Source organism: Azolla caroliniana, unplaced genomic scaffold (assembly GCF_043228905.1).
Source record: "Azolla caroliniana isolate FFs.n. ecotype wild unplaced genomic scaffold, voAzoCaro1.0.p SCAF_1, whole genome shotgun sequence".
NCBI classification, from domain to species: Eukaryota; Viridiplantae; Streptophyta; class Polypodiopsida; order Salviniales; family Salviniaceae; genus Azolla; species Azolla caroliniana.
This window is the reverse complement of record NW_028230436.1, coordinates 9,210,621-9,220,774: the sequence shown is the minus strand read 5'-3', so window position 1 is coordinate 9,220,774 and position 10,154 is coordinate 9,210,621. Positions and strand designations below refer to the sequence as shown.

General features: G+C 37.8%; 1 protein-coding gene across 3 annotated transcripts; it reads right to left on the bottom strand.

Moving 5' to 3' along the window:
- Positions 1-6,784: 6,784 nt before the first annotated feature.
- LOC147868863 (Got1/Sft2-like vescicle transport protein family) lies at positions 6,785-9,925 on the bottom strand. Of its 3 annotated transcripts, none has more exons than XM_087324143.1 (6): positions 9,685-9,911; positions 8,583-8,636; positions 8,122-8,195; positions 7,847-7,964; positions 7,274-7,332; positions 6,785-7,107 (listed from the first exon to the last, which is right to left on the bottom strand). In XM_087324143.1, the coding sequence occupies exons 1-6, from the start codon at positions 9,826-9,828 to the stop codon at positions 7,029-7,031; spliced, it is 528 nt and encodes a 175-aa protein (XP_087180269.1). In that variant the 5' UTR covers positions 9,829-9,911; the 3' UTR covers positions 6,785-7,028. The 3 variants fall into 3 exon arrangements, with proteins under 3 accessions (XP_087180269.1, XP_087180285.1, XP_087180277.1); XM_087324159.1 differs by having other exon boundaries at positions 7,847-7,936; positions 8,035-8,195; positions 9,685-9,826; XM_087324151.1 differs by lacking the exon at positions 8,583-8,636 and having other exon boundaries at positions 9,685-9,925.
- Between the last annotated feature and the right edge of the window lie 229 nt (positions 9,926-10,154).

Genomic DNA, 10,154 nt, shown 5'->3' with positions numbered 1-10,154 from the left:
AAGCAAAGGCAGATGTTAGGGTTAGGGTTTTAGTGTAACGAAACAGATGTTAGGGTAACGAAATTGCGGGTAGGGTCACAAGGACATGGAGGAAGATGCGACTCTGAAGAGGAAGAGGAGGAGTCTATGGCGTGAGCGTGAAGAAGAGAACAGGACGGAAACGATGCACCACCACAACAAGCAGGAGATGGATGGCGATGGCGATGGCGATGGCGATGGCGATGATCTAGAGAGAAGATGCGAGGGAAGGAAGCATCCTCTCTCTACCGGCCCCTTTCAAACTCTTTTAGGGTTTCATTTTCTTTTTGGTGGGTAGCATTTTACATGACCACGGTTCCATCCTCTGCCTCTCATTGCCATGGTGACACCAAGCTCTCGTATCCATCATTGATCGATCGATGAAAAGACTTATGTGTCGAATACGTGACCTATATCCTCTCCCCCCCCCCCCCCCCCCCCCAACGATGCCTAGTATGGAAACGTAGACATCTGAAAAACACGATCGATCTGTAACAACCCGATTGAGGATGCTCAACTAGTTGACACCACGGATATCAGTGTTCCTGCTATCTGTCAGAGCCCTTGAATTGATTGGAGATGATGTCATCTAGATCGACTACGGTGGATATCCTAGACACTATCGCTCCGTAATCGTCGAAATAATGTCGATGCATTCGTGAGTACATATGTTGTGTCCGCATCTAGCAAAAGGCGATCGATCAGTAACAATTCGATCGAGGATGCTCAATAGACACCACATATATCGGTGTTCGGGCTGTCATAGCCCTTGAATTGATTGGAGATGTTATCTAGATCGATTGTGGTGGATACATCCCATATATATCTCATAAGTTATCGCTCTATAATCATCGAAATAAAGTTGATGCATTTGCGAGAACAAAAAGGTTGTGTCCACCTCAAGGATCTAGCTTTGTGCAATATTTTGGCTCCGGCATATTGCACCAAATGAGCTGACACTGTTACCGTACGAGATGTACGGAGAGTTCAGTGTAACTAGGGTGAAAGAGTAAAATGGTAAGACCTACCTATTTCACACGGTAATCTTGTTCAATCCTTGACAATCCCCGACCAAATGTAGAGAATCATCTCTTTTCTTAACAAATAAGATGGATGCAAAAATAAAGGGATCTAGAATGTCATTGGCCAATTTTTCATCAATATATCCTCAAAGAAACTCCATCTCTAATGGCGAAGAAATAATACATTGGGGCACATGGAAGCTCTCAACCCTCATTGTAGACCAATAGGGCACTAATAAGATTGAACTTTGTATACTTCATCAATAGCTTGGCGTGTGACTTTTATGGGTTAGAAGATGGTTTTATTACACACTACAAATATAAACATTTACTTTTCCGTTCCTATTATGTGAACTTTTTAGACAATTAGTTGAGATTTCAAGGAATCCTACACTCAACTTTGTCTAAGTGAGGGCCTTGAGACCTGTAAAGAATCGTAAGTGATGTAGGTGATGTTGTGCAGTAGAAGTAAACTCTATGTGTGCGTGTGTGCGCGCGTGTGTGTGTGCATAAGACAAGCAGAGAGAGAGAGAGCTTTGAACAAAAAGTTATATTAGTAAAAATAGAATTACATCCAACAGTAACTAAGTTACAAAAGGTTGGTTTAAATACCAACTAGTCTAGGGCAACTACGCTTTCTACTAATTACAAAACTAGCCTAGTATGTCCTCTGGCTAGTGTGAAACCATTTCATCGCGGAAGTTGAGTTCGATTCTCAACACGCCCCTTCAAACACAACTTCCTAATGTCGAAAAGTTGGTTCGATTTGGCTTAATCAGCTTTTGGAAGGCATGTTCGACATGACTTATTGTTCAGGTGTGGCATGCTCCTTGTTCGGCTCGATTATCATCGTACTTCGACTCCTCTGGTCAACTTCAATCGACTGATCAATTGTTGTTCGGCATCGGCAACTACTGTTGTTTTTCGGTGTTCCCCCTCAAGCGCGGATGGTCGGTGACCGAGAGACCAAGGTTCGACGCAAACTGCCGCAGCTTGTCAATACCCAAGGCTTTTGTGAAGATGTCAGCCACCTAAAGATTTGTGTTGATGTGTTGTAAATCAACATCTCCAGCTTGAACGCGCTCTCGAATGAAGTGATAGTGCACTTCGATATGCTTAGTTCGCGCGTGGAACACGGGGTTCCAAGCAGGTAGATATTGCTCATGTTGTCGCAATATAGGAGAATCAGATCCTTGATGGGAACACCCATATCCTTCAATATGCGCTTCCGCCAAACGGCCTCGCATGCGGCGACTACCGCACCCCTGTATTTAGCCTCTATGCTCGACAATGTGATTGTCGGCTGCTTTCTTACTGCTCCAGGAGAGATCGCGCAACTACCGAGAGAGAAGACAAATCTTGAAGTTGATCGTCAATCAACCTTATAGTCATCCTAGTCTAAATTTGTGTACCCTTCGAGCTGAATGATCATGTCGAACTTATACATGATGCCATAATCCATTGTCCCACGAACATACTTGAGTACCCTCTTAGCACAATCGAGATGGATGTCCCGAGGTTTCTGCATAAATTGGCTAAGTAGATCGACCGAATAGTTGAGGTCGCGTCAGGTAATGGTTAGGTAGATTAAGCTATCGATTAGTTGACGATATTGAGTTGGCTTGCAATCTTTTGTTCCCGAATCGACATCGAGTTTGAGATTTCGATCGAGAGGGGTAGACACAGGTTTGCACTCAATCATTTCGAACTTGTACAGTAAGTTGAGAATGTAGTGTCGTTGAGAGATTAATATACCGATTGGTGTCCGAATTACTTCAATACCGACTTGTGTATTGTATAAGTGATTATGTTATAGAGTGAGATTTAGAGTTTTCTTTAGTGGTTAGTCTATGCATAAGTAGGTCCAAAGTGATTGACACTCCGTCTCACCCATCTTGGCAAGAAAACACACACAATTATATAGTCCCACACATCAACCTTGAGAGGGTCATTAAGTAGAACTCCAAAGTAAGAAGCAACTTCCAGTAAGGATTCTAAAAGAAACATTGTTGTAATTTAGAATCACTATTCAAAACTATTGGTGAGCTACATATAGGATAAGGATGGTAGGAAGAAAGAGTTATTGTTATTTGTTTTATTTTTGTTTGTCATTGCGAATTTCATAGGCAAATCACAAGTGTTGCAGAGACCTATTGTTCACATTGTTGAGCATTAATTTTCTACTTTGTTTTTTTCTCCTGTAGTTTAACTGCACGTAGTGATTAATTCTTTTCCTAATCAATTTACGTATCGATAAGTATAACATATACTATCACTTAGTACTAGTTTGTGGTCAAGGGTCATGCACAATTGTTCAACAAGTCTTAGTTGGATCGGTCAAGCTCACCATTGAGGAAATGTTTAGAATAGATCCTTGGCATTTGTGTGATATACGTTAACGTTTGCCAAAATGGGGCCTACAAAGCTAGCCAACACAAGGAATCTACAATGGTAATCCCACATATAATGATACCAACTTCAAACTTCCTATGATGGTAAAAGGTGGCATTAATATTGCAATACTCGATACAAGAGTGGCAACAAGTAATGTGGGTGAGGAAACGTTTAGACTAATTTTTGTTGATTAATATAGGATATGCGTGGACATTGGAACCATGTTAATCGGTGAGATGGTTGATGTCGACTAAATGAAGAAATATTTGTTGTGTTAAGGATGAGTGAAGATGGTGGGGAGGGTTGAAGCCAATTATCAGGAGTGGGTGAGGAAACTTTTGGACTGATTTTGTTCTTAACACAGGATTACCAACAAGATATAATCCCAATTCAAAACCAGGTTCAATCTTGCATTGGAAAAGGCAGAGAAAGGTATATAAAGACTGAGAAGATGGGCAGGCTGAAGAGAAACCAAGTTTTTTGGCAATGTTTAAGCCGATGTTTACAGGTCCAAGAGTTTGGACAGGTTATGAATCTTGCATTGGAAAAAGGCAGAGAAAGATATATAAATACTGAGAAGATCGGCATGCTGAAGAGAAACCAGGTTTTTTGGCAATGTTTAAGCCGATGTTTACAGAGCTAGAAGAAGACTACGACCAAGAAGCAGCATATTACCTCAACAACTTGATTGGAGAGAGGGGATTTTGACTGCCAAACAGGTAGAAAAGGACACATCACATGGGAAAGTCAAAGGTCAAGGAATGGGCACAAAACTGAGTGTTATTTTGTATGACGTTGAGCCATTTTAATCTGTCTTATTCTGTATGAGATTGAGCCAGTTTCTGTAGGAGATTGAAGAAAAGCAGATGGGAGGCCAAAGAGAAACTAGTTGAGTCTGTGATAAATACCCAATTGTTTTCAAGGGAAAGAAGGAGGTGGTGGTATTATGGGCTTTCATTATGGGTTTTGGTGTGTTCTATGTCTGCCTCATCGAGATGTCTCCAAAACATCGTACATTTTCAGCATATGATCCCATGGAATATAAATCAATGGTAGTGGCAAAGAAGTTAAATGGCAGAGAATGGTTCTGGTTAGACAATGTCCCACATGTTCAAGCAAAGGTGAATGGAAAAGAGGTGATAAAGAGGCTTATTCGTGCTAAAGTGGAGGCCTTCTCAAGGTTTATATGTGGTCTTATAGCTCGACGTAGCAATGGAATTTTCTCAAGGTTTATATGTGCTTTGCTAGCAAAGGTGTTATTGGCAACAATGTAGTTTTTTTGATAATATGTATTTGTGCAGAGGAAACAATATTATGTACTATTTGTATATTGCATTTGGCTTTTTATTAATACTAATGGAGGCCTTCTCAAGGTTTATATGTGGTCTTATAGCTCGACGTAGCAATGGAATTTTCTCAAGGTTTATATGTGGTCTGCTAGCAAAGGTGTTATTAGCAACAATGTAGTTTTTTTGATAATATGTATTTGTGCAGAGGAAACAATATTATGTACTATTTGTATATTGCATTTGGCTTTTTATTAATACTAATGGAGCATATTTTTATGGGAAAAAAAAAATGTAGGTTATAATCGTTGACATATTTGGGTAGCCCCAATATGGTGCAAGCGGAGGTTAAATTCCACGTGGTCAATTGTTTTATCCAACGTCATGAGGGCATGATCATAGATCACCCCTTCACTCCTCAACATGGGCTAACCCCCATTGCATAGATCGCAATTGGTCTTCCATGGATGTATAAAAATATATCAATGTGTACATCTATCTTCCTATCTCTTCCCCCACCCCTTATTTAATGACTTCCATACATCATTAATGAAAAAATGTAAAGGACACAAGTCTCCTAGAAGGGTATTATTGTTCAAATATATTTTTCTTAAACCTACACCATTGGCCATTCAATGTGCATGTAAGCATTGGGTTTGGAAAGTGCAAAAATCAAGGGTCTCATACCAATGCCAACATCGACAGATTTTTAACAATCAATGCAATGTAAGATAGACGTAAACATAAGATAGTCGAATGAATTTTGTGCATGATTTGAAACGAGTGATCATGATGTAGGTTTTGGAGACAATGTGCGGGGATATGTGTGAGTATCAATCTTATAAAAGCAATATTTTAGGAGCCAATTGATACGGTTGATTGATTTGAAATTTTAACTATTTAGAGTTTTCTACATATCAAAATGCGCCTCACGATCTAACAAGCAAGCCAACGCCTCTCTCGCGAGTAAATCTTTTCTTCGGAATAGTAGTATTGATGAAGAAAAAGCCTTTTTTCTGCCTAGATACTTAGGATGTAGTAGCATGGGCCCCGATCGTGGCTCGTGCGGAAAAGTACTTATATCTCCTCCGGGATGGGCGAGTGATCGTCCTCCCAGCAAGCGAGATGTTGAGTTCATAATTGCCTTTAACTCTTTGTTAAGTACACAATTACCAACTTTTATATGTGCTCAACTTTTTCTAACGTAGTAATCTTGTTATTATCCCTCTCTTAATTCATCTTTCAGAATTGTAATTTGTGTAATTAAAAATATCGTTCCCTTCATTACTAATCAAATATTCTAATTGAATGCCCATTCTTTGCCCATTCTCTAGACTTTCAAAAGTGTAAAGTGTGTCTAATTGTTAATTTTAGTCTCTCTAGATTATCGATCAATTATTCTAATTGAATACCTATTTTTTCGAGGTGATTAATCTTGCTAACTATAAAAAAACATACCATCATGAAACATTGTCACACTTTCACATGTACAAGTGCATGTGATCAAGTTGTGGCAAGACTAAACACATTCTTTTAACTCCAAGCCTTCAAATGACTTCATAATAAGGTCCAACCTTTAACCAAGAAAAAAATCATAAGCAAGAGAAAATCAATCCTTTAGACACTATTAATTTTGTTGATAATTCAAGGCCAAAAATCATGACACAAATAACAAATAGCCACATTTGTTCCATATTAAACATTTAAAAGGCTACAATGTTGCATTGCTTTAATTTCCCTAAATGATCCTAAGATCTCATTATTTTCTTATACAACTTATATCAACCCCACAAAAGAAAAAAAAGATGAATCATCCACATAACTGCTTAAACAGTATAATTTAATGCACTCTTTCAAGCGTTGACCAAAGCATTTCGGGAGATAACAAAAAAAAACTTAGGGCTGCATTTGAGGAAATAAAGAAAAACTTGAGAACCTTCTGGAATTTTCCACTTGATCTACTGTTTTGGGACGTTTTGGATTCAGATGCTGGTCTAACAAGACAACTTCCTTTGATTGTTTATGTTTCTTGTTTAAACAATGGACTAATAATTCTCATGCACATCATGATAGAAATGTCATATTCGCAAATCTTTTGCATTTCTTTTTCATCAATTTAAAAAACTGACTAGCTTCCATCCAAAATTTACAAGAGACCTAGATGTTCAAGGATAAAAAAATAGATATATCTAGATCTACATCAGAGTTTAAACACAAACAAATTCAACCCTCTAAATCAGCACTTCCATGAAAATGTTAGTAAAATCCGCTTTAGCAATTCAGCTAGACTTTGATCTCTCTTGAGTAGCTAAATCTCTACTTCCATACAACGTGTAAAGCACCTCCTTGCAGCAGTTCTAGCAAAAGGAATGTAGCTTAAAGAATACCTGGTGAAAATGTAAGTCCAGGCTCAGAAACATGAATACATGCACATATGCACACACCATAATAAACATATATGTGCATTTGTGTGTGTTTATATATATAAACATATATATATATATATATATATATATATATATTATATGATATACAAGGGCCAAAAGAGCATACCAAATGAGTGCAAGAACCTCCACAATGACAGCCAACAATGTAAGAATAAATACACGGAACTGCAAAATATTCCAAAAATCATAAATTATGTGAAGTTTATCTGTGCTTTGAATACATAAACAAGGAGGAGAAAGGTCATATACATATATGGGTTGCATAGTGAGTTCTTGGCTCAGTGACCTTTCTTTTTCCCAGATTCTAAGATATAAATTTTATAATTGACCATGCAATTCTAATAAATATAACATGATTTCAATGTTTAATATAATATAAATATACCCTGCAAGTTTTATAATGAAAGAGACATCAATCTTCATGATGTGAGCTTGGATCTCATGCAGACTGAATGCCACTTTAGTAAATGTAATGACCACATTTAAATCATGCATGTCCAAGTGTGGATCAGCGGAAGCTAGCTTTGTCATTTTTTATGAGAAACAGTTGGATGTACCATACCATATGATCAGACCATATGACAAATCACAATTTAACAAGCATCTCTTATCTCATAATGATTTCTAAGTGGATATACGTTTTAAATCAGCAAGCACATATCAATAGAGCTTCACTTACATAAAGTGCAGATAAAAGTGCAAAGATAAGGCTGCAGAGATAAATGACTGTTGCAACCACTCGCACTGGATCAAACATCATCTTCAACTGCTGCATTGGTCCAATCAGGAAACAAGTGCTGTTCACAACAGCAAGAAATTAAAGAAGCTGTGTGAATTATTGCAATCTATGCTAGCCCATAACATTACCTTCCACACAAAAAGCTCGAACATCAAGTATAAAACAATCATCCTTTGTATCACTCCACGAGCACATGATGTGAGTTTCTGACACACCTGCCTAAAGAAAGGAGATTTCCGATTGTGAATGTGATCGCAAACTTCACCGGATGGAGAAAAACAAGCACCGACTGCAAGAACATAAAAACTTAAGTAAGCACAAACACTTTAAACGTAGAATTTAGCAATCATATACAGTATATAATTTACACTTTAACAGAGATATGAAATTATGATATTTGAGAAAGATAGATATGCTCTCACTAGTTTGACCTACAGCAATCATAATGGGAGGAAACCGGATCGAGAATCAGCCTACAGTTATCATTGGTGGAAGGAATTTCATGGGTTTGATTACCAAATGGAGAATGTTATAGCATGGAAAGTGTACTAGAACCTCTAATCTGTCAACAATATGAAGGGATACCTTATTATTAAATTTCATATATGCAGGTTGTTGTTTGAAAAATATCATAGCAGAGACACCAAGTTTAGATGAGAAGAGAAAAACGAATTACCAATATTGAGCAAAAGAAGCCAAGGACGAGACATGCTGCAAAGCCATGTAATCTCTGCACATAATGATAGATTATGTTAGAGACTAAACAGAGAAAATTCCGTATCATAAGGTAAGGTTAAGGAGCCAGTGAGAACTTCAGTGAGATTCTGATGATGAACACATAATGAGAAAAAAACAGAGAGAATGCCAGATTTCTTAAGACTTGGATTACACCAAAAACAAATCTTCTCCATCATATAACGGATATGATTTGAAAAATCTTTGTTTGATGTGGATCAACACTTAAAACGATTCCTATTGTATGAGAGAATAGATTCTAGGAGATTGGAAGCTAGATTTAAGGATAGATTATATTTCAGTAAGAACTTCTTAAGATCTTCATTGTATGAAAAAAAAAACTCTAGGAAGGTTGAAAACCAGCCTTAAGATTTGATTAGCTTTCACACTAAGAATTCCTTAAGATTTGCATCACATGAGAAAACTAACTCTAGAAGATGATTTCATTAGATTTCACTAAAAAACCGTGAACATTCTGTTTGTATGAGAGAGAAAAGTCTAAATGATGGAAAGCTACTGTTAATATTTGATTATGTTTTACTAACAATTCCTTGATATTGACATTGAAGGAGAAACCAAACTCCAGAAGATATAAGCTAGAGTTAAGATTTGATTTAATTGGGTTTTCTATTGAACCTTGGATCTTTGATGCATTTATTTAGTTCCAGGTGATACCTATAAGATCATTTCAGTGAAATGTTAAAACCTTTTAGCTGCAAATTCTTTTCTTCTGACCTTGCATAATGCTAGTACTACCATCCCGATCTGTTTCTGATTTTTCATGAAACGTAGATCTTAATAAAATTTGTCTCTTAATAGCAATACAATATTCCGGAATTCGCTGGCGAGGGACATACTAAAGATATATTAGAATGAAGAGAATGAAGAAAGAGATAATGAAAGACAGAGAGAGAGAGAGAGAGGGGGGGCGGGGGGGGGGGACTTTGTGGGAAAAAGATCTAAGATTTCATTGAAATTATCTACGAGGACATACTGAGATAAAACACAGCCGGAGAAAGGAGGGGGAGGCGGACAGAGAATACCTGAGTCCGAGAGAGCGTGCAGGATCGATTGAGGTCATCCATGAAGCTCAGATCCTGCTCCTGTTCGAGGGCCGTGTCATCATCAACGCTCTCCATGCCCACCAAGGATCGAAACTGTCCGAGAGCTCCATTGATCCGATCCATTGTCTGATCTCTCCACAGCAAAGCCAAAAAAGAAAGGAAGAAGGAGAAGAAGAAGAAGCAACAGCTCCACAGGGAAGCAGCCGGAACAGGGGAAAGGCAGGGGCAGGGGCAGAGGTAGGAACAGGGGAAGCTCAGGGGCTGGTTTAGTTAAGAAATATTTAGTTAGTTATAACTAGCTATATGTATGTATATGTAGCTTACTTAGCAATGGTCTTTTTTATTTGCATTTCTTATGTTCAGTTAGTTATAGCTAGCTATATGTATGTATATGTAGCTTACTTAGTTAGCAATGGGTTTTTTTATTTGCATTTCTTATGTTCAGTTAG

Coding starts and splice junctions, on each gene's coding strand:
- LOC147868863 (XM_087324143.1), bottom strand. CDS start 9,828: ATGGATCGGATCAATGGAGCTCTCGGACAGTTTCGATCCTTGGTGGGC. Junction 8,196..8,582: donor GCTTCTTTTGCTCAATATTG/GTAATTCGTTTT, acceptor ATGTTCTTGCAG/TCGGTGCTTGTTTTTCTCCA. Junction 7,333..7,846: donor CACTTTTATCTGCACTTTAT/GTAAGTGAAGCT, acceptor AATATTTTGCAG/TTCCGTGTATTTATTCTTAC.